The sequence below is a fragment of the Ursus americanus genome, chromosome 7 (genome assembly GCF_024610735.1).
Source record: "Ursus americanus isolate L20-20 chromosome 7, mUrsAme1.1.p, whole genome shotgun sequence".
Taxonomy (NCBI): Eukaryota; Metazoa; Chordata; class Mammalia; order Carnivora; family Ursidae; genus Ursus; species Ursus americanus.
In genome coordinates, this window is record NC_142133.1 from 23,243,437 (window position 1) to 23,269,190 (window position 25,754).

The 25,754-nt window shown below is 34.8% G+C and overlaps 1 protein-coding gene across 8 annotated transcripts in view; it reads right to left on the minus strand.

Moving 5' to 3' along the window:
* The window catches only part of CCDC88A (coiled-coil and HOOK domain protein 88A), a 120,842-nt gene that overhangs the window by 90,480 nt on the left and 4,608 nt on the right, over window positions 1–25,754 (minus strand). For all 8 annotated transcript variants that reach the window (XM_087863412.1, XM_045788004.2, XM_087863413.1 and 5 more), the window contains exon 3: window positions 593–701. In XM_087863412.1, coding sequence (XP_087719538.1) covers window positions 593–701 — 109 coding nt within the window. The remainder of the gene's footprint in view (window positions 1–592; window positions 702–25,754) is intronic.

Sequence of the window (25,754 nt, forward strand, 5' to 3'; positions counted from 1 at the left end):
AAACCAAAAAAAGGTTGCTTGAAAAATACTTTATGTTCAGAAATCTAAAGGCATACTTCTTCTAAATAACTTAAGTGGAATAAGGAACTACAACAAAAATGAGAAAATGCACAAAAATAAACATTTTAAAAAATACAACATACTAAAATTTGTGTAATGCAGCTATAGTGATTCTTAGAGGTATAGTGATAGCCTGAAGAATGCTCATATTTAAACTCTGAAATATGCATCAATTTAAGTTTTAAAAAGGACAATAAAAAGTATACTTTTCAAAGGCATAATTCAAGTAGCTTAACAAAGTGCTGCACTACTCAAGCTCTCAGAAACTGGTTTTTAAAATTCATAAAATATAATTATTTTAAAAATTATTTTAAAATTATAATTATGAAGTGCTTGCTTGATCTTTAATATTGCCTAAGAAATAAACTGTCAATACTGCTCTATCTCCAGCAAATGAACCAGTATCTGGCACATAATAAGCATTTAGTATATGTTAGGCGAGTGATACTCTCACCTCTTGTTATTACACAAAAATGTGAATACACAAGCATTTATTAAAATACTAAACAACAACAAAAAAAGGAGCACTTACCTGGTAATAAAATTTTATCTGTCTCACCAAAATGGAAAGATTATGAATTCTAAGTGAGGCATCATTGTTGACTTTTTTATTTACTCTCTGACTCTCCGATTTAGGATTACTGTAAGAAATTAAAAAAAGATGCTTTAAACTAAAATTACACTGAAATATACCTATCAACATACAGATGACTGAAAATAACCATAAAATACATTTTTTCTTGAAAAAAATTGTGTATTCATATGCATTAACAGAGAAAATTTGACATGTATTCTGTGCTTCTAATTAATATAAATGCATCTGATATTTCTAAGACAATGGCAAAGTAAATTTGAAACATAAGTCAGATATTGCCTTTCATTCTCATTTTGCTTCTCTATCTTCCTGAGATGAAAAACCTCTTATTGCCTTTGAATATATATGTATTTCCATCACCCAAAATAAATCTATTTAAATCAAGAATGTAAAATATGAGCTAATAACCAAGAAATGCTGTATCTCCTCACTGAATAATTGGGACTATATTGGAGTGGGCACTGTCCCACAGGAATTAAAGAATGCAGTTATGACATGGGTTAATACTTTAATCTTGGGTAAACTTTATATATTCAATTAAAGCAAATGGCTGAATGATTCTGAGGTAACGGAAACTGAGGAAAAATAGACCATGGTTAAGAATGTGAAATTCAATGACACCAAAAGCAAAGGCAATATAAGCAAAAATAAACAAGTGTGACTACATAAAACTAAAAGGCTTCTACACAGCAAAGGAAACCATCAACCAAATGAAAAGCCAACCTATGGAATGGGAGAAAATATTTTCAAATCATATATATGATTAGGGGTTAATATCCAAAATATAAAAAAACTCCTACAACTCAATAGCAAAAACCAATCTGATTTTAAAATGGGCAGAGGAACTGAACAGACATTATTCTAAAAAAAAGACCTACAAATGGCCAATAGGTACATGAAAAGTACTTAATATCACTAATTTAAAAAATGCAAATCAAAACTATAATAAGGTATCACCTCACATCTGTTAAAAGAGCTACATCAAAAGCATAAGAGATAAGTGTTGTCAAGGATGTGGAGAAAAGGGAACTCTTCCTCACTGTTGTTAGGGATGTAAATTGTTGCAACCACTGTGGAGGTTCAAAAAAAATTAAAAATAGAACTACCATATGATCCAGCAACCCCATTTCTCAAAATATAAGCCAAAGGAAATGAAAACAGAATCTCGAAAAGATATCTGCATATTCACTTCAGTATTATTTACAATAGCCAACACAGGGAAACAACCTAACTGTCCATCAACAGATAAATGCACAAAAAAGATGTGAAATACACACACAAACTATATATATATATATACACATATGTATGTATATGTAATATATATATATTAGAATTATTATTCAGCCATGAGAAAGGAAATCCTGCCATTTTCAATATACAAATGGACATTGAAGACATTTGATAATAAGCCAGACAGAGACAGTCATTTATGTTCTTTTTAAGAATAGGAAACCCAAGTACAAATGGCAGCACTAGAACAGAAGGGAAGCTGATGCCACAACATAAGCAGGTATGAGTTAGTTCCTCATTAGGGGCAAGAGGTCAGGCTGGAGGAGGACGGCCAAGTGAAATAGCAGCCATTAAATCAGGATTCCCTATGCAAGGGCTGAGCGCATAGTATCATAAAGTAAGAACCTTAGCAGTTGTTGGGACGCAGTACCATCCTATGATTATGACTTTAACAGCCACACCTCCACACAAGAATGAAGAGAATAAAGAAATTGATACCTATACAATAGAGAAAAGGAACTGAATAGAACCTCTCATTCCTTAATCCTTCCCTTTTCACCTAGTCCATTAGACCCCGAATGCCTTCAGTTTCTTCCCCAGACAGATTAGACTGTATGATGCTTTATTTTAATAATTCTCAAACTTTTAGGTTCCAAACAACTTTTTTGTGGACTATATTTACAGTGACAGAAATTAAAACTGAGAAGATTTCATAGGTAGTTTACGTATTAACTCATTCTTTAAAATAATAAATTGCATGCTTAAAAGTACCAAAGTAAAAAAAAATTAGTGAGAAGAGTAGCACTGTTTTACTATTTTTACACATCTCTTTAATATCTAGTTTAAATTTGAAAAACAGGCTTGCTCATCGTTGTTTCTGCATTCATCCATTGTTTGTGGTATTTTGGTTCATGTACATGAAGAAAATTTAGCATTACCCAGATATGTACTTTGAAGTAGAAAGACCCTACGGAACGAGAGGATCCTCAAACCATACTCTGAGAATTATTGCTTTACTTCAACTATTCTCTTGCCAGCACTTCCAACATATTGATCCTTTGTCATGTGACCAAGTTCACACAGTCCAACCCCAACACTGGATCAGTTCAACCATATACAGTGAGATTGCTCACAACATTAGATGAGAAAATAATACCACCAAAGCAAGCTAAAATATCAAATAGGATGGAACAGCTAGTATCAAACTTGCCCTCTTGCCATAAAAAGCTAGAAAACCGTACAAAACATGAAATAACAGTTTCAGACTTTGGACAGCAGGTAATGCAATGTTATAAACCCTCACAAGGTTCTCTTTACTGAAGCAGTGAGGCACTTTCCAGAATGAGGTATTGGGAAGGGTAGCCCAAGTTTCACTGAATTTAAGGACCCAAAATTTAGAGTTCAAGGAAACTGAAGGAACTAAAACTTTCAGAAAAGAACACTAGAGACAGGAAACTATCCTAATGTATAAGAGAGTTCCAAATATATGCTGTGAAGATTTTGGCTAAATACTAAGTTGTGCATGTGTACTCTAAATTCTACAAGGCTGAGTAGAGGACAACCACAGGAATGCTATAAGCTAAATAACCACCAAAGCTCACAAAGGGCAGAGAGAAATTCAAGTTCTGACCAGCCAGAGTGAAAAAGAGGCCTTTTTAAACACCCAGAGCATTTAGGAGAGAAACCTCAGAAAAGTATCTTAAAAGTAGGAATAATCGAGCAGTTGAGTAAAAACTATTCCAGAACCTCCCCAACAAAGCTTTAAAAATAAGCCTTGAAAGGATCAAGCTAATTAAGAGCAACCTGACAACATGCCAAAACAAAATTCATAACTCCTTAGAGGATAAGAACCAGACACTCGGCAATGTAATAATCAAAATGTCCACTATACAATCAAAAATTACTAGACATGCAAAGAAGGGGGGGAGAAAAGTGATTCATGACCAGGAAAGAAAAATGCAAAGTTAACAGAAACAGACTCAGAAATGAAAGAGATCATGGGATGAGCAGACAAGAACTTTTAAAAAGCCATTATAAATATAGTGGTCCCTTGAATGACATGGGATTAGAGATGCTGACCCCTTGCACAGCCAAAAATCAACATAAAAATTTTGATTTCCCCAAAACTTAAATTCTAATAGCTTACTGTTGCTCAGAGCCTTACCAATAATATAAAGTTGACTGACACATATTTTGTGTATGTATATATACTACATTCTTATAACAAAGTAAACTAGAGAGAAAAAGAAAATTATAAGAGAAAAATACACCTATAGTATTGTACTGTATTTATTACAAATATCTGTGTATAAGTGGACCATGCAGTTCAAACCTGTTATTCAAGGGTCAATTGTACAGTAAAGGACTAAAAAGAAAACATGAACTTTATGTGAAGAGAAATGGAAACTGTCAAAAAAAAAAAAAACCAACAAAACCAACCACCCAAATGGAACTTCTAAAGCTAAAAATTACCTATCTGAAATGATAAACTCACCGCATGTGCATAACAGTAGATAGGAAACTGTGTAACAAAAGATTAGTTAACTGGGAGACACACAATAAAATCCAAAGCTGAGGGGGAAAAAAAAATAAACCAGATGAAAAGAATCAAGTCTAAGTGATTTATGGGGCAGTATCAAACGTACAGAAATGCTGCATGGACAAGTAGTCTTTTTCCTGAACCTCCTGAGAATAAGTTGCTGACCTGATATCCAATAATCCCCAAATATTTTAGTGCTTATTTTCTATAAACACATGTAATTATTAAAATCAGTAAATTAACAATAATATCTTCCTTTTTTTTTTTTAAAGATTTTATTTATTTATTTGACAGAGATAAAGACAGCTAGCGAGAGAGGGAACACAAGCAGGGGGAGTGGGAGAGGAAGAAGCAGGCTCATAGCGGAGGAGCCTGATGTGGGGCTCAATCCCATAATGCCGGGATCATGCCCTGAGCCGAAGGCAGACGCTTAACCGCTGTGCCACCCAGGCGCCCCAACAATATCTTCCTATCATCCAATCTTTAGAATCCATTCAAGTTTGTCATTCCCAAATAATGAATCGATATCCTTTTTGGAAAAGGATCTAATTCAAAATCACACTTTTCATTCAGTAGTCTGAATTTTTATCTTTAGTTTCTTTCAGCTTGCAACAGCTTCTGTCTTTCCTCGAGTTTCATGACCTAGGCATTTTAAAAGATTAAAGCCAGTTATTCATAGAATATTATTCAATTGGGTTTACCTGATTAGACTGTGTCTGACTCATAATGATGTTCAGATTATGTATCTTTCACATCAAAAACACAGAAGAGATGCAGTGCTCTCCTCAATGCATCCTAGGAGATGGTGCATGATTTCAATTTGTCTCATTACTGATGACATTCCCTTTTATCACTTGATTAAACTGGCAACTGCCAGTTTTCTCCATGATAGTTATTATTTTTCTTTTGTAATTATTAATATTTTGTGAAGACATACTTTGTAACTATGTCAATAATCTGATCATCAATTTTTGTATTTATTTATATCAATACACACTCATGGTTCCCTATAACATTTAATGGATCATAATCTATTACTATAATTACTTTGATAACTATTGTAGATTGTCTTTTCATTTTGCTGTTTCTTTTATTGTGTATAAATTTTTAGTTTGATGCAATCCCATTTGTCTAATTTTGCTTTTGTTGCCTGTGCTTTTGGAGTCATATCAATCATTGAGCTTTTCAATTTATAATTTTCTCTAGGAAGAATTATTACATATATGCTTGAATGCCTCCTAGTTTTTGCTGTTAGAGTGGATGTAATATTTTAAAAATATTTTTGCTAATAGGTTATTACTACTATATGAATGCTATCAATTTTTGTGTATTGCTCTTCTCTTTGGAAACCTTGCTAAACCTTCTTATTCTCATAGGTTGGTGCTTTTGGAGGTTGTCTTTAATATAATTTGTAGTTTTTCCATATTGAATTTTCCCAACACCAATTACTAAAGAGCTTATTTCTCACTGATCTCTATGATATATTAGATTCCCATGAAGTGTGGGCCTACTTTTGGAGCCGGTTGTATCCCATTACCCCATTTGTCTATTCCTGTCTTTAAAAACTTCTTAATATTACTACAGGTTTATTAGTATCTTGATTCTATTACAGTAAGCTCCTAGGTTTATTAGTATCTTGATTCTATTAGAGTAAGCTCCCCTCTTTTGTTTTATAAATTGTCCCGATTACTGCTCTTTTCTCCGAATTTTAGGTTATTTATAAGGTTCTAGGAAAAACCTGGTTGAGAATTATTAAGATCGTATTAATAATAATTATTTGAAAAGATTGACATTTGCATCAGTAAAATTTTTAAATTTCCCCACAAGATCTCATACATTTAAATAAATTTTTTTTCTTATTTGGGTTCTGGTTTGTGAAATGAATTTTTCTATTATTGTGTACTTGGTCATTGCTAGTGTGTGACTGGAAAACTGTAGTTATTGTAGATTGCACTTCTGATTAACCAGCTTTCAAAATTGAGTTTATTTAGTTCATTTTCTTGGGTTTTCCAGTATAAAAAATTTTTTTTATCATCAGCAAATAAGTTATTTCCTCTTCTTCAATCTGACACCTCATTTCTATTTCTTTACTTGTTGCATCAACAAATAATGAAGATAAGAGCTATCCTTATCTTGTTCTCAAATTTAATAAAACAGCTTTTAATGTTTCACCATTTATGTATAATGTTTGCTGTAATTTTTTGATATATACCTTCCTTCAAGTTAAGTTCCCTCCTATTCTTTACTCAATATCTGAATGGGTGCTGAATTTTACCTAAGTTTTCCTACATCTATTCCCATCTGATTCTTCTTCTTTAATATCTTAATGTAGTCAGTCACATTGTTACATCTTCTAATACTGAGTCATCCTCACAATCCTAGACTGAGTAAACAGTATAACAACCATTCCCCCTTTCTGGTACATACTCTATCATAGGCCTTCTAATATTTAATTACCTTTATATCTCTCACTTTTTCACTTGACTATAAGTACCTTGACAGCAGAAGTCATATCTTATTCACATTTTTATCTCTAAAAGTTAGGACATATCCTAACAACACTGTTTGAATAAATAAAAATAATAAATAATCTGAGACTAAGAATAGTGCTTAAAAAATGGGTGCTTCCTAATAAGAGTTATGAGATGACATTCTCCAAGCTAACAACTCATTTGGAAGCCCAGAATAGATACTCCCCACGAAGGTTTGTATCCCAAAGATCAGCTGAATAACAGAGTCCTAACCTACAATTTGAGATCTACGGAACAAGGAAGAATAGTAGTAAGGCAGGCCAAATCTGACCTGTGACTGATTTATGCTTAGTGCAAGGGAATTAATGAGTAGCCCAAGGCAAATGAGTATAACTGGAAAAGTGGGCCTCCAAAGTAAAAGCACCAACCAGAACTAGTTACTTAGAAAAACAAGGAGACTGTATTGCGGAAGTCAGATTATGTGTGATGGCAAACAAAGACAAACAGCAGCATGGTCAGGAAGTCATGGTTAAAAACTCAGAATGCTGAAGGGAAAATCTTGTTTTATATAATCAACTGTGATACACTTAGTAAGTTAAACAAATACTCATTGAGTACCTAATGTGGCCATATTACTTAATGTATAAAAGCATAGTTCAGTCAATCTATCATTGTGGAGAAAAATGTACAGATAATTGTAATTGGGAGAGGAGAGTAAGAACAACCCTAGTAACAAAAATGTTAGGTAAACCTACAATTATGTAAATTTCACTTGCAATCATAGAGATTCAGTAAATATCTCTCTAGCCTTCTTCTATCTTTTAATTTTTATTTTCCTTACTCTATATTTGAAACCTCTTACATACCTCTCACCTGTGACTGCCTCCTATTCATACACTGATAACAGACCTAAAAAACACTTTGATATTTTAATAAACCCAGACATTTAATTCTAACAACAAATATTTAAGAAAGATTTCAATATTGGGATGCCTGGGTGGCTCAGTCGGTTAAGTGCCTGCCTTCGGCTCAGATCATGATCTGGGATTGAGCCCCGTGTGAGTGGAGTCTGTTTCTCCCTCCCCACCTGCCTCTCCCTTGCTCATGCTCTCTCTCTCTTGAATAAATAAAATCTTAAAAAAAAATAAGAAGTATATATAGATTAAAAAACGGTACAAATTTATAGTGCAAACCCATTATTACATGACAATATATAATTTGGATTATACTTTGAAATGGATGCGTGATATTCTAATAAACACAAGTGATTTCATTCCCACTTTAACAAATTTTATAATGTAACTATTACCATTGTCCCTGACAGTTGTTACCACATTTCTCTGCGTTCTTTAAATTGATATATTTCTTAAAGTTTTAAAGATTCTCTTAAAAATTTTTACGCCCAACATTCCTCACATGGTATTTCAAAATGTATTCAGTTGCCAGAAAAGCCTTTGGCCTCCTTTGTATAAAGCTTTTCTAAGAATTAGCAAGTTTTAAGAATTTAGAATTTTGGTTTGCTCAAAATCTTTTAAAAACTTTTTGTAAAGAAAATTTTATTTATCAATTTAAGTTTTTCAGCCTTTGAAAAAGATTCCTTGAAACAAGACAATCCTGACTATAAAAAGGTTTAGTTTTTACACACTAAGTATATCAGATGAAATTATTTTAGCAATCTGGGAAAAACTAAAAACTGAAACTTAGAAAAGCAAGAGAAAGTACTTTGAAAAATTTGCAGAAAAGTACTTCAACACCTAAAATTAACCTCACATTCAACAGGGATTATTAAAGATAGGGGAATGAAAGTTTCCTGCATCTTTTTATAAAACTGTGGAGCTTTGTGTTTACAAATCTTTGCTGTAAGGACCTGGGATTTGAGCGGATTTCTATGAGGGCTAGTAGACTCATTTGGAAAGCCACTAGAATAGTGCAGTTCTTTCGTAGAGCAGGCTAATACTAGATACTCAGAGTCTCAGTTTCGGTTTTTAATCCACACTGTACATACTGAGAGTTATTTTAGTATGCAAACAGAACTGGAAAGTTCTCATTTGTTTAGAATCTGAGTAATACATCACAGCCTATCCATAAACCTGGACTTGTGAGACCAGGATAACTGCTAAGCACTTTTAGCATGGACCAAGAGAACAATAAACTTTCAATTACAAGGCTTGGATTTCCCATTTGATTCATGCCTAATTTGAGTTAGGGTCATAATGACATATGTTAGGATCACAGAAAACAGGCCCTTTTGCCCTAAGAATGCAATCTCTTTATGTGAGAGGGATGGACTACCCTCAGGTGAAACTGCCTGAAAAGTCTTAATCTCCACTCCAATGAAAGATAGCTGATTACTTAAGGATAGACTCACTGAAAATTATGTACATCAAGAAAATCAGTAACTTCAGAGAAAACAGGTTTTTTTTTCCCCAAAAAAAAGGTAGGTCTGCAGAAAACATTATACAGTTATACTAATGTGAATACTGATTTGACTTAACTTGTAATAAATATATTAGAAGGATAGGATAAGGAGATATAGAGATGGCCAAAAAAACCCCCAAAAAAGCTAAAATCTCATCTACCATTATCCAGAAGCCAAAAGACAATGTCTCTAAAAGGGATAAATCAAGAAATACGAGGGTAGGCATATTATCACCATAAATGGGACAAAATGACATTAGAGATTGCTTTTAAAAGGTTAAGTGTTTAAGAAACAGAACTGAGAGGTAAGTTAGGGCAGGGATTACTATTTTTCACTATAAACCTTTTATTTATTTATTTTTTCAAAGGTTTTACTTATTTATTTGAGAGAGCAAGACAGAGAGAGAGAGGGAGCATGTGCTGCATGCACTAGTTGGGGGCAGGGGGAGGAGGGCAGAGAGATAGGGAGAAGCAGAGTCCCCTGATGACCAGGGAGCCAGAGAACTAGGGGCTCGATCCCAGGACCCTGAGATCAGGACCTGAGCCAAAGGCAGAGGCTTAACCGACTGAGACACCCAGGCGCCTCCACTATGAACCTTTTAGTATTAACTAATTCTTTAAATACGTAAAGCATTTATTAAAGAGAGTAAAGATACCCATAAAAAAATCGTTTCATGAAGCCTGTCCATCTTATTTACTTCTAGGAAAAAAGATAAATGATTGTATCTGTTACTTAGCTGAAGCACCTTTAATGAGGCTATAGATGTAGGATTCAGTGCAAGAGATTCAGAGTCATAAGACATTTGTCAGACTATGATAAACATAAGAAAATAAAACAGTATTAAAAATTACATCTGTAAAAGGTATGCATCCCATGTAAAGACAGAAAGCACTACATTCCTGCTTGTATTTTAAGTTTCTTCTTCTTCTTTTTTTACAATAAAAGTCACAGTACAGTAATTTAAACAAACTGGGTATAGTATGAATCCAGAATGCTCTAAAAAGAGATTAGTCTATTACTCTCAATACTCTGGCTTTCCTTCATGTTTACTACTTAAAATGCTAAACAAGGATTAATTCAGAATACAGTCATGATTAATGCAGTTTTGATTAAACTCTTTTTGAAAGCATTCTCTTTTTTTTAGAATTTATCTTTGGAAAAACCTTTTTCTAAAATAAAAGATGAGCTACTGAATGATACACATATGAAATGTGAGCAAGTAACTTTCTAATCATACATAGCTATGTCTGAGCCAACATAATCACAGATCAACCATTTCCTTTTATACAATGAAAACCGAGAAATGCTTTAGAGGCAAACAGCCTAGCAATATAGTTCAAATCTGTCCAGCCAGAAGTTAAATACACCATGGCAATAAAAGGGCCTCAAGCAATTTTACATTTATAAATGACCTACTTATGACAAGATGAATTTCAATAAGCAGGCAATAGTATTATCTACCACTGTACACAGTAATTTTTAAATTAGGGTAAAAGATGAAGAGAAAGTTAGCAAATCTGCAACACTAACATTCTAAGATTTGGTCTTTATATAACCAAGGAATCTGTCTTTACTTATTCATTGACTAATATCTATGAGAAACAGAAATCTGATAGTTTTAATGGCTTTGTGCTCTCCTACCCAGACTGCAAGCCTGTTATGCATCCTCCTGGACCATCTGTTTAGTGTTGGTGCTTCACAACTACATGTGCTCATGTTTTTGATCGTGCCATTCTAATATAAAACTAGTTGTAACAGAATTTTTTTTTTTTTTTTGGTAATAGAACCAAACTTTCCAATGGTATCTTTTTTAAAAATTTTTTTTATTATATTATGTTAGTCACCATACAGTACATCCCTTGTTTTTGATGTAAAGTTCAATGATTCATTAGTTGCGTATAACACCCAGTACACCATGCAATACGTGCCCTCCCTACCACTCATCACCAGCCTATTCCATTCCCCCACCCCCCTCCTCTCTGAAGCCCTCAGTTTGTTTCTCAGAGTCCACAGTCTCTCATGCTTCATTCCCCCTTCTGATTACCCCCCTTTCTTTATCCCTTTCTTCTCCTACCGATCTTCCTACTTCTTATGTTTCATTGATGAGAGAAACCCTATGATAATTGTCTTTCTCTACTTGACTTATTTCACTTAGCATTATCTCCTCAGTGCCGTCCATGTAACAGAATTTTTAAAAAATTTTTGAGATATTTTTATGATAACATATAACTACATAATATTTGCATGTCACTATAAAACATCTGAGGTAAGTATTTGCATATCTAACTTCAAATGTGCATATACCAGAACGATTGCTTTATGAAAAATAATCAACTGGGTAAGCATCATCACCATATAGGGTTATCCAAGCAGTAAGATATCTCTGCCTTGAGTATATCAAGGAAATAAGTTGTTTTGTTTTTTTAAAGATTTTATTTATTTATTTGACAGAGAGATAGAGAACACAAGCAGGCAGAGCGGCGGGCAGAGGGAGAGGGAGAAGCAGGCTCTCCTCTGAGCAGGGAGCCCGACGTTGGGCTCGATCCCAGGACCCCGGGAACATGACCTGAGCCAAAGGCAGCCGCTTAACCGACTGAGACACTCAGGCACCCCAGGGAAATAAGTGGTTTTTCAAAAAAGTATCCCTTCACCTTAATTTCTCTCCCTTCTCACATCAATCACTGCACATGATGGCAACCAATAAAACCCAGTATCAATATCATCTTGTATATATCTACAGGATATTTTCATATATATTAACTAATTTGATCTTTACAAAGACTGAGCAGTCATTTTTGGAGAGATATGTAACACATAATTACCACACAGAGATCTCCACACTGCTTTCCTTCATGTGCTTTCTCATAATTTAAGATACATTAAGTTACCTTCAAAAGTTGAAAAACATCTATGACATTTTCTAGTTAGCCCATGACTGAACTAGCAGCATTATACTCACTGATTTAACAAAGAGAACTAATGCTTTAATTTAAAAATTGCAAACGGACACCAAAAAAATAAAAATTCAATACTATACATATAATTAACTTTGGTTTTATGTGAGTTGGATAAAATGACTGAATATCTATCTACTTTTTACTTCTTATAATGAGCCACATGGGCCCTTCAAATACTAAGTTAGCAGTTTTCCAACTTTTCAATTTGAGAATCCCTTTCTTTCCACTCTTAAACATTACTGAGAACTCTAAAGAGCTTTTGTTTGAATGAGTTATATTTATGTATATTTACTATGTCAGAAATTAAAATTAAGAACCAGCAAATAATTTATTAATCCATCTAAAAATAACAAACTCATTGTATATTAACATTTTTTACAATAAATAACTATATTTTCCAAAAACAAAAAATTTTAGTGGGGAGTGACATTCTTTTACAACTTTGTAAATCTCTTTAATGTTTAGCTTAAGAGAAAACATGCGGATTCTTAAATCTGCTTCTGCATCCAATGTGTTGTGACATATTATTTTGTTCAAAATATGTGAAAAAAATTGACCTCTCACAAATATGCAGAATATTTCAATAGCTAGCCCTTTCAGATAATTACTGATATTCTTCTTTGATACTACGAAACTTCATTACAGTAGTACTTTCTTAAAGTTTGGTTGCAATATAGAATCTGAAACCCCATCAGCGAACTCTTCTTACTGTTATACATTAAAATCCATTGATCTATCTGGCACGTTTAATACATGTCTTACATATGTGTGATTTCTTATCATGAAAGGTTATTTTGAAAATATTTGTTCACTGAGTTATACAGATTTTCCAAACACTAAACATTTTATTATTCAATATGAAAAATCACATTGATTAGTATCACCTCCAATCTCATCTGAAGTGTCTTTAAATATTGAGAAGCTACCAAGCTCATGTTTTCTGTAATTCAAATTTTATCACAGACACCACAACCAGTTGTTATCCTTGAAATGGCAGGCTCTCTTTGTTCATTTTGGAAAAAATGTCTGCCCAATAATCAAGCCTGAAGAGCCAGTTTGTCTATTAGTCATTTTTTCAAATAAAAAGTGTTCCACAAAACAGAGACTTCTTCAAAGGCTTGCAACTCAAGAAAAATTTATATATAATTTATATATCCTTGAGATAATCGTCACATTTTATTATGTAACAAGTGTTTTATGCATACGTCCCATTTTGTCCTATAGAATATTAAAAACAAATATATGCGAGGGTCAAAGCTCAATACAATAACTTTTACTGCTTCAACAAGAACATTTTAAAGTGAAACTCAATTTCTTTTTAACTCAAAGTACACAGAGGGAAGAATATAATGGCTATCAGACAGCTTGGTACCACTCCTTGATTCATGTTAAGGTGTCAGCAGTTTTACCCATCTTTGCTTTTGCAACACAAGCAAAGAAGGCAGATGACATCTTAATATTTTATAAAAATAATTTCAATCTCGTAGACTAGCTGGGGTCTGTTAGGTCTCACTTTGAGATCCACTGTACTAGGCAAATAAATTCCTGTTCTTGGTATGGAGACCTGAGGATTTGCTGTTATGGCTAATCAGTGTCTTCTTAAGATAAGAGAACCTTCTTTTATATGGTGGTCAACCACATGGTCAGTAACTAAAACAAAGTTTATAGCACCAACAAGCATCACTGATCTGTGATAGAACCTTCATCCGTTGTCCTTAAACTTTATCACAGGGTCACAGAGAAATTTGTTTTAGTTGGTATTTTGGGGTAGCATTTGCTCCAAATCCAATCAGTTCTAGAGACTCAAGAAATCTCAAACTGAGCTGATACACAATTAGGTATTTTACTTGATCAGTGATAGATTTGACTGGTACAGCTTTCACTCACGTACTATCAACTCAATACAGAAAGAATTCTTAATCTTAAATTCATAAACCCTCCTAGGATAATTTCAGTAGTTCACTTGATTAATCACCAGTGACAGGTATAATGGTTATTTTTGAGAAGAAAGCCCTCTAAAATTAAAAAACAAACAGAAAAACTTTAAAAAGTACAATCTCTTCTAATTAACTAAAATATACAGCCATAGAAACCTACCTTAAATAAGAAATTTTAAAATTCAGTAACAAATCTTTTTTTGTTTTAAAGACTTATTTATTTGTCAGAGAAAGAGAGGGAGAACACAAGCAGGGGCAGCGGCAGGCAGAAGGAGAAGCAGACTCCCTGTTAAGCAAGGAGCCTGATGCAGGACTCGATCCCAGGACCCTAGGGGATCATGACCTGAGCCGAAGGGAGACACTTAACTGACTGAGCCACCCAGGGATCTCAAGAAAATCTTTTTGCATCATCAGTTTCTCTAATATTAAACAAAAAAGTCCCTCTACAGAATTACTGTAAAAGTCCCTATAAGAATTCTATTAGAAGCAGAATAAAATTACCACAATATTGGCTTAATTTGCTCATTTCAGTGTACCATAAAAGTGCTCCAAAGGGATCACAAACTAACTCCATTATAAGCCCACCAATTAAAGGGGGGAAAAAGATAATCCAATAAAAAAGCGCTGCTAAAAACAGATAGATATGAAAGAATACAATAAAAAGTAGTAGTAAAATAGAAAGGAAATATAACCCACATATACAAACTAAGTACCGTATTGGAAAATACGTGAACTGAAAACCAAGGTAGAGGAAAGGTACACAAGTAGGGAAGTAAGGAATTATTAACAGACAAATTAAAGACTTTGCAGCATGGTCTACAAATGGCTCAAGAGAAATAAACTGTTTTAGGAACCTCCAATTTAATAAAATGGGTCCCTGGTTCTTAGAAGACAGAGGAATAAATGACATAAGATTTTAGAATATTTTGAAAGCAGGTGGGAACGCAAAGTTGATGGATAATGGGATATTCAAAAGAAAAATGTGCAACACTCAATAAATACTGGACTTATTTTATGCATTGCAGAATTAAAACAAAAATAAAAACAAAACTTCTGGAGAACTATACAAAGACCAAAATTCTCTTCCAGAATAAATAACTCAGTAACAGACTTTTTTCAGAATAAAGTATAAAACAGGGCAATTATATGAATACTCTCAGATAACAGAAAAATTTATTGAGAACAGCACTGCCCCAAAACACTGGCCTGAGCTCTTTCTATAAGCACAGACAAAAACTTCAAATCATTATAGTTAATAGAAGTATAACACAAAGATGGCTAAATTCTAACAACTGAGTAGTTAAAATGCAACTCAATATTTTGGGAATTGTTAAATCTCCTAGATAAGTTAGATCCTATAAATGCAGACTTTAAAGCATTCTGACAATCCAAAAGAATTAAAATAACACAACCTCAAAACTATTTCACTAAATAAAAAAATGAAATATATACTAACAGTAATGAAAATGTAAACAAGAGTACAAATACATAGCTATTGAAATGTTTCTCATATAAAATTAGGCATCATTGTCAAAACACATTGCTATACTACACATTTAAATGTTTTCAGCTGCAAGTTAAATAAAATAAATGTCCTTATTTTCTCACACAAAATTAAGTATCCAAACTTAACATCCTCTTTCCTAGAAATACATAATTTTAAGTCTGTCTGTTCAGCTTTAACCTTGGCATATCATCTTTCATTCTTCCCTTTCACACACTATCTAGAATTCCATCAATTCCTTTTCAAGTTCTTGAATTTGCTTCTTCTTCTCCACTCATATACCCTACCCTGACTAGAACAGAACCTCACCACAAGGACAGAATGCTATCCGTCACTACCCATCTATCTTCCACTATCACCTACTTGTTCCTGCCTATTCCTCATCTTTGTGCCAAGCACTAGCACAATATAAGTTTCACTCATTTGCTGATGTAGTCGCAATACTGCAATAATATATAGTGTATGCTTCATAAATACTGGATGAACAAATAGAGTCCATATTCAATCTATCCTATAAACTAACAGCAAAGTGATTTTCCTAACACTTTTAATTCCCTAATAAGTAATTTTAAATGGCTCTACAATGCCTGCCATGTGCAGCCTAAATTATACTGGTTATTTTTCAAGTTTCCCATAATCTGGCCTACTCTGTCGATGCAAATTTATACTCTATTTCCCAACTTGGATGGATCCTCTACCAAGGCTAGTCTCCTCACCACCTCCCAAATCATAAGTATAATATGCTTTTTCCTCATGTTGATTCCCCAGCTTAAAATACCCTCCTCCCCTCACCTATGGCTGCTCAAGTCCAATCATTTTCAAGGTTTGAATTAAATCTAACTTCCTAGGGCACCTGGTGGCTCAGTGGGTTAAGCGTCAGGCTCTTGATTTCAGCTCAGGTCATGATCTCAGGGTCCTGAGATTGAACCCTTCATTGAGAACCGCATTGGGCACTACGGTCAGTGTAGAGTCTGGTTGTCCCTCTCCCTACCCCCACCTTGCTCTCCTGTGCACGCACCTGACCTCTCTCTCAAACAAATAAATAAAATCTTAAAAAAAAAAAAAAAATCTAACTTCTTCCCCTTGACTTCCCTATCTATACCTCTAGAGGCCAAACCCAACTTCTAACTAACTTCTAAACATTAGGGCTCCCTAATCTACTCACACTAACATACACATCCTCTCTCTCACACACACACACAAAAAAACCCATAAAAAATTCATACAAATTAAAAAAGAAAAAAAATAACAAGAGATTTGCTTTCAAATACATACTTGGGATCATTCACCATTCATTACAGATTTTTTTTTTTAAGATTTTATTTATTATTTGACAGAGAGAAAACGCACAAGCAGGGGGAGTGGCAGGTAGAGGGAGAGGGAGAAGCAGGCCTCCGGCTGAGCAGGGACCCAGAGGTGGGGCTCCATCCCAGTACCCCAGGATCATGACCCAAGCCAAAGGCAGACGCTTAACTGACTTAGCCACCCAGGTGCCCTTGGATTCATCTTAATTATATATATATTCAATACTTTACACAAAGACCTAAGTTTAAAACAAATGACATGTACATTCTATATACAAAGGTGGAAATACAGTTCATTTGCAAAGATTTAAAATACAGAATTGGAAAAAAATAAAATAACTTTCAATTATGAGAAAACTCAACACTCCATTTTTCCTCAGCATTCAAGTTAACAGAGAATTTACTGTGGTTTACCCTTTTATAACCAGTCTTGGCAAAAATAGATCGGAGTATTGCTTCCATCGTTTTTTCTTCACAATTTCTTATCCTCCACAACGCTGTAGTAATCCAGGTCTTAAACAATGAGTAGGACCCAACACCTAAAACTAAACTATCTTCCTTGGTCCTTTACCACCCAAGGAAAGGAAATAGTCATGTTGTCAATAATAACGTGACGTTCACCTTTTTTTTTTTTCCTAGCCTTCACTAGGAAAGCAAATTACATTAAGAATACACCATTGTTTTAAATTTCCTGAAAGACTACTGAGATATTCCACAAAGTTAGATGTTTAAAACAAGCAGTATACTAATACGAAAAATTAAAATTGGTAGTCTTCTTCCTTCCTGTTAAATTTTCCTTTAATTATAACACCGTTAAAATTAGCTATTTATTTCCCAGCTTTCAAAATACTCATTTCTACCTCTAGTCTTAATCAAGGAATCAAGAATAAGGAAATAAATTCTTTCTCAACCTTAGTTATTCTCACTCTATTCCATTTTATCCACCCATTAGCAAGGTCTAACCTTGGCCCTAAATCATCATTCAGAACTGCAACCTTCAAAATCTCAAATTCTGAAAGTCCCCTCTGACTTCAACCTCCTATTCATATTCACCCTTTCTCACCTTCTCCTTCTAATCCTACTCTTCCTTCATCCTATTGTGACCTCCAGTCTATCAGTCTTCTCCTGATGACACCTGCTTTCCTCCTCATTTTAATGCTCACACTCTATTCATTTCAACTGTTCACCTGGATATCCCACCCTACATTATCCATCCCCAATTCGGAGTAAACTCCACAGATCTTTTTGTCAGTTTCTGAGCAGCGAAGTATCATTGGGTAAGTTACTCAACTATGCTAATTGGCTCCACTACAAATACGTGCTTTCCAAATCTCAGATAAGTCATCAACCTTACATGACAATATTTGCATTCATCTTTAACTGACTCCCTTTGTGATTTCCTCTCAGCAGCCTTGTGAATTTTCTTACTTTCCTCAAACTTCCAGCCTTTTAATGTTGCTGTGTTGTTGTTTCCTAGGATCTATCATTGGCTCCTTCTGTGTTTTTTTTCTGACACCATGTCTTTAGTTTCCATCACAAACTTAAAAGCAAATTCCTGTATCTCTCTCGATTCTAGACCTTTCCCCTGAGCACCAAACCTATGAATATCCACCTGCTCACAAGATATTTCTCTGTTCACCAGACACTCCAAAATTAACTCAGAACTTATTTTCTACACTTCCCCTCCCCTCAAATTTTCATCCTCTTGTAATGTCTTACTTAATAAGGGCACTACCATCTGCTCCTTATCCAAGTAAAAAGTAGTCATCCCAGTAATCCCTTTCTCATTCTTCGTATCAAATTGGTAACCAAGACCCATTATTTCCATGCTCTCTTCCCTATCACTTCAACATCAATGCTGTTTCTATCTCTATTCTGGCCCCCCTAAGCACCAAATTCAATCCTTCTAAAATGCAAATGCTATCTGTTTCAATTCCTTTTATGATTTGGATAGCCTATATTACTGTTTTTCAAGCTGGAATAAGGTAATGACACCTTTTTAAAAAACAAAATTACCCATAACCAGGATTTGGGATGCCTGGGTGGCTCAGTCAGTTGAGCCTTTGGATCAGGTCATGGTCCCAGGATCGAGTCCCACATGGGGCTCCTTGCTCAGTGGGGAGCCTGCTTCTCCCTTTGCCTGCCACTCCCCCTGCTTGTGCTCTCTCTGACAAATAAATAAAATCTTTAAAAAAAAAAAAGAATCTCTGAGGATTAGTCTACAGATATCCTAAGAGTCCAAAGACCCAGTATGAGAAAGTGACTTAAGACACCAGTCTTATTTATTCTATGAAAAAAAAAAATCTCTCAATTGTGAATTATCGTTGCAAAAGAACTTTGTTATTACCACCTCTGGAAAAAGAATTTAAATTACTGAAATGAAAACACAAAATTAAAATTCCTAAATTACCACAGACCCCCCCCCCCAATATCTGTGGACCTAGCTTAAGAAACACTAGCTTTGATGTTTAATTTTATGTGTCAACTTTGATGGACCACAATGCATAGATATTTGGTCAAATATTATTCTGGATGTTCTGTGAAGGTGTTTCTTTGGATAAGATTAACACATAAATCAGGGGACTCTGAGTAAAGCAGATTACCCTCCATAACGTGAGCAGGCTTCATCCAATCATTTGAAGGCGTTATTGGAACAAAGGCTGACCTCCTTCTAGCAAGCTGCCTTTGAACTCAATGCAATTCTTCCCCGAGTCTCCAGCTTGCCAGGCTGCTAGCCTGCCCCATCAATTTTTAAACTACCCAATCCTCCACAATCTCATGGGCCAATTCCTTAAAATAAATCTTTCTCTCTCTCTCTGTATACACACATGCACGCATGCACACACACACACACCCCTTGATAGTTCTGTTTCTCCAGAGAGACTCTGAAGTAACACATGTCTCTACAGGAAAAAAATCCAATCTTCTTAACATGGTATCTAAGGACAGTCTCCCAATCCCCACCTCTTCAAACTCATCTCCTATGTGCAAAAAATCTCTGCTTCGGCTATACAAAATAACCTATAGTTATTTGATTCTACTATTTTTAGTCACATCTCCATGCCTCTTTGTATGCCATTTTCCTCCTACTCCCACTGTTTCTGATTTCAACTTACCAAATTGGTCCTATTCACCGTTTATGTCCTAGTTCAAATTTTCCCTCTTCCTCTTTGTGCCAACATTATTTCAAGAACATAATTCCACTATATAGCACATGTAGCACACTGCAGTTTATTTGCATGTTGTCCCCCTTACTAGTGAGCAAAGATCATACCTTACGCAGCATCATATCCCAGCACCTAGCAGACAGCTTGTGATACAGTGAGCACTCAGAAACTACTCACTGACTAAACTGATCTTTGACAGAATCATCCCTTCATCTTCTCACTGAGTACTGTTATTTAGATTCTGGCAAAACAGATCTCAGCCCCGAGACACACTCTGGCCCTCCTCAGGCCATGCCCCTCACCACTGGACAAGGAATCTATGGAAACAAGAGGATATATCCATCCCTTCCCCTTCTAGATGACACTGCAGTCACCAGGAACTCTGGAATTTCTTGCCCAAATATCTCTAACCCAATTACAGGGCTTGCACAGGAATCTTTCCTAGGTCTGTCCTGAGGATGGACCATGCTACTGATGTATATACCCCTGTGCCAAGGATTGCTGTTTGGAAGAGCTTGGACCTTGGGCATGCATGCAGGATGTCCACAGGCATGCACATGAGACCTCTCTGTGGTGTTAGAGATATGGATGTGGGGAGGTGGTTGGGCTCCACGACATTCTGATGTGAAATTGAATATTGGAATTCTCAATTCTATAAATTCTTAATTTGAATCTTTCCTTTTAAGTCACTATGAAGGTATATTTTTCAAGATAAAAGATCAGAACATAGTCAACAATTTATTAGCCTAGTTTATAACCTTTAAATATTTAGGCCTATTGTGTAAATGAATGCTTGCCCTGAGTCTCACAAATGTCAGAATAAAGTTGATGAGTTTCACCAACCTAGTTTTATTAAATATTGAACTAGTAAAATAGAGCTAAGATAGCACAGGAATAAAATAAGGAAGAAAGAATATAGACGTACCTCTTTTTATTGTACTTCACTTTACCACACCTTGTAGATAATTACGTTTTTTACAAATGGAAGGTTTATGACAATCTTCTGTTAACCAAGTCTATCGGCACCATTTCTCCAACAGCATTTGCTCACTTTGTTTGTCTGTGTCACATTTTGGTAATTCTTGCAATATTTCAAACTTTTCATTATTATAATATTTATGATGATCTGTGATCAGTGATCTTTGATCTTGCTATATTGTAAATGTCTTGGGGGTGCCACAAACCACACCCATGTAATATAGTAAACTAATCAGCAAATGTGTGTGTTTTGACTGCTCCACCAACCATCCTGATCCAGGAATTAAATTTATAACTTTCAAGGTAGTTATTTTTCCTCCAAACCACACCAACTCTCTAAAAATAGCTAGCTTGGTAATGACTAAATTAAATATTAAACAGACATCTCTTAATATCAATTAAAATCTCAAATATCATTTTTAAATATTGAAATATTATGCTTAGAGTGGGACCAGTCTGTTTCACAAATCCTAAAAGAAGGTTAACTTGTGTCCTGAAAGAGTGTAGTTAAGAACTGATGTTCCTCGGGGCACCTAGCTGGCTCAGTTGGAAGAGTGTGCCACTCAGTCTCGGGGTTGTGAGTTCAAGCCCCACACTGGGTGGAGAGATTACTTAAAAAAATAAGTAAATAAAATAAAAAATTAAAAAATAAAAATAAAAAAGAATTGCTGTTCCTTTATGAGTTTCCCATATTAATACATATAATAGAGAAAATTTGCAGTTAAAAAATTAACAAATACTCCCATATGTAGCAACTACTTTCTGTTCTCTAGGTTCTTATCACTTTTTATAGCTTAACTAGATATGAATCAGAGAATCAAACAATCACAATAGACTGCTCTTAAAGACCTCAGTCCAATATAAGGCTGTGGACAAAAATCTCAATATGTTGGACATCATCAGTAACATTATTGGAAACCAAACTGAAGTCACTGCATATTTTTTTTAAAGATTTTATTTATTTATTTATTTGAGTGAGAGAGAGAAAGAATGAGCACAAGTTGGAGGGAGGCAGAAGGAAAAGAAGACTCCCCACTGAGCAGGGAGCCCAATGTGGGGCTCGATCCCAGGCCCTGGAATCATAACCTGAGCTGAAGGTAGACACTTAACCAACTGAGCCTCCCAGGGACCCCAGTCACTGTATATTCTAATACCATATAAAAGCATGGATTATGACTTGTTCTTACAACCTCAACTCAAGCTAGACATAACATAGGTAGGGAAAATATTCAATAAAAGTAATTAAATAACGAGACAGAGAAAGAACAAAAGAAGAGAGAAATAGAAGACAAACTAGGGAGCCTGGGTGGCTCAGTTGGTTAAGCATCTGACTCTTGGTTTCAGTTCCAATCATGATCTCAGGGTTGTGAGATCAGGGATCGCGTCCATACTGGGCTCCCTGCTCAGGGAGGGTCTGCTGGAGATTCTTTCCCTTTCCCTCTGTCCTTCCCCACCACACTCATGCTTACTCACGCTTGCTCATGCTCTCTCTCTCGCTCTCTCTTTAAAAAAAAAGGTAAAACAAACTAAATTCTATAATATTAAAACTAGAGTTCTCAAAATTTTTAAAGTTAATAAAATTCTAAAATTTTTCATTCATTCCTTTGACATTTAATAAAAACTAGTGACATACCAAATCTATGCTAGGTGCTGGTGATACATAACAAAAATCTCTAGCGTCTAAATGCTAACTATCTAGCAGCTGCAGCACTTTAACACAATTTGGTAAAGACAGATATGGGATGATAGGGGAGAGAGCAATTAACTGTGCCAAGAGACTTCAGAGGGTGTTACAGAATGAGTAAAAACTTGCTAGGCAAAAAAAAAGGGGAAAGGGCTGTACAGAAAAATGATTATAATAATAATAGAAATAAAACTAAGATCAATATCTAACAATAATTTAATCATGCTATATGCTAAGCACTGTGCACAAATTATCCTATTTGATTCTCATAACCATGTGATTCTTTTTATCCTGTTTATAAATGAAGAAATTGAGAAGTAACTTGCTAAAGATCATACAGCTATATACAGGTGACACCAACAGAGATTATGCAAAACTAAGCTGTGAATGATCATGATTTGTTTGACAAAACAGAAATAGGTAGGTATGGCCTAGCACATGATAATAATTACGACAGCAACCAACACTGGGGATACAGTGGTCAACAAAACAGAAAATACATACTATCTGTGCCTTATTAGATTAAGTCTACTCCAGGAAGGAAACATCATCGTTCATCTCATAGATGTAGGAACTGAGATTTCAAAATGCTAAGTAAATTGTTTAAGGTCACACACTAACAAGTATCATAGTGAGAATTAAACCCTGTCTGACTTAAAGTCTGTCTGACTCAAAGCCCAAATTCATTCGACTTTACCACATTACCTCTCCATTATTCATTCATTCAACAGAAGTATATCAAGTACCTACTATATGTCAAGCACTATGCTAGGAATAAAGATGAAAGATAGTCCGTGGCTTCAAGAACTTCACAGGTTAGTCAGTGGAATCAGACATACCAAGAGCTGCAATCCAGTGAGATAAATGCTATCACCAAAGTACATTCAGAGTCTTACAGAAGCACATATGATCACAGATGAGAAGAAACTTGAGGAGGGGCAAGCCCAAAAGTAAGACCAGTCAGGGCTACCACATTAGTTCAAAAGTCAGCGATACATCTTACAAATATTTGGAAGATAAATCACAAAACTTGGTAATAAGACAGCAACTATGACTATATCATGTGTGTTTTTAAAGAAGCAAAAAACAAAAACTAAACTAAACAAAAAAATATGAGGTCCAATGAGAAAATCTGAGATGCCCATACCAAAATTCGGAGTCAATGCCATACTTGGGTAAGAAACCCATATTTTTTATAAGTCATTTTAAAGTCATTAACTTTATCATCATAAAGTTAGCACAACCTACTTTTGAATCTTTTTTTCAAGTATAATTAACATACAGTGTTATATTAGTTTCAGTTATACAATATAATAATTCAACAACCTTATACATTACTCAGTGCTCATCAAGGTAAGTGTACTCTTGATCCCCTTTATCTATTTCATCCCTCCCCCATCTACCTCCCCTTACTTTTGAATTTTAAACATTCATAGAACTAAGGAACACGTCTCGGTCAACTTCCTCTATTAGACAAATGGCTTCTTATAGATATACTTTATGAAGCTGTATCTCAGGAAATACTTAAGGAGAATCTACATGACCATGCGTCACTTAATTTTTTGTCATTATTAATTTTTTAAATTAAAAAATTATTTTCCTAATAGAGGACTTCTAAAGTTCCTTCGAACTCAAGATTCTAAAAGAAGAAAAGCCATAACAAGTATATCATAACGGCCAGTATAGATCTCTATAGTTATCTAATGGGGTTGAATCATGTCATTGCTCTGAGGACTTCTAAAGTTCCTTCCAACTCAAGATTCTAAAAGAAGAAAAGCCATAACAAGTATATCGTAATGGTCAGTAAAGATCTCTATAGTTATCTCATGGGGTTGAATCATATCATTGTTCTGATATCATTAAAAATTTTCTCAATACTTAAAACCCTAATATAGCCATATTTTCAACTTCTTAGATAATATGAATACACACTTTTTAAACTTTAGGATTATGAAATTCACGATAATGTTATGAATTTCTTAAAATTTCATAGCAAATAATATTCAAAATGGGTTACAGAACTGCATGACATCTCAAACAGAGAAATGATTATTTATACTGTCACCAAGCCTTATATCCGATAACTAGCACTGAGAAAGAAAGATTTCATTTGGTTGAAGTACGGAAATGCCCTGAGGCATGCAGAAGAGCTGGCCCATCATTCCCAATCTCTAAAGAGCTTTCCCTTCCCATTAAAGAGGACTGATGTGATGTCACAGGCTCTTACAGAGATTCTTTGATTCAAGGAGCTACTCAATGAAATCCAGGATTCATCTCTAAATGCAGTGAATCCCAAGCCAGTGAACAGATTTCAAAATTATAAGGCAGCGGTGGTAAACTGCATGAAGAAGTCGATATAAACAAGGTCCAAAATGGCAAATCCAAAGTCACTAATCAGTATTCTTACTTTTAGTAAACATTGTAGATGAAAAAAAAAAATTCTACCATAAGCCTTCTATAAAAAAAATTCTATGTCACAACTGAAAGCAGGAGTACCAGAGTAGCAAGCCAAACATGTAAATTATAAGTATATAAATAGATTTCCACTTTGGCCAAGATGGAATATCAAGAACTAAATTTACCCTCTTGCTTGAAACAACTGGAAAAGCAGGACAAAATATATTAAGTGTTTTTCAAGGCAATGGACTTCAGACAACAAAGGACAGTAGATCCCTGATAGATGGGAAACATACCAGATGAATCCTCAACTGCCCCAACTTATTACCATGAAGGAGTTCCTAGGCCACAGAACAGAGATGGAGAACACAGGTAGAGCAATGACCTCCCTGAGGTGAGATGCAACTTAATCTATAAACAGCAAGATGACTGTCATATACAAAGTAGAGTACCTAAGAGTAGAGAGGCTCACAGAAAAATCCAGAGATCTGCCGAGGGTATCCCTCAAG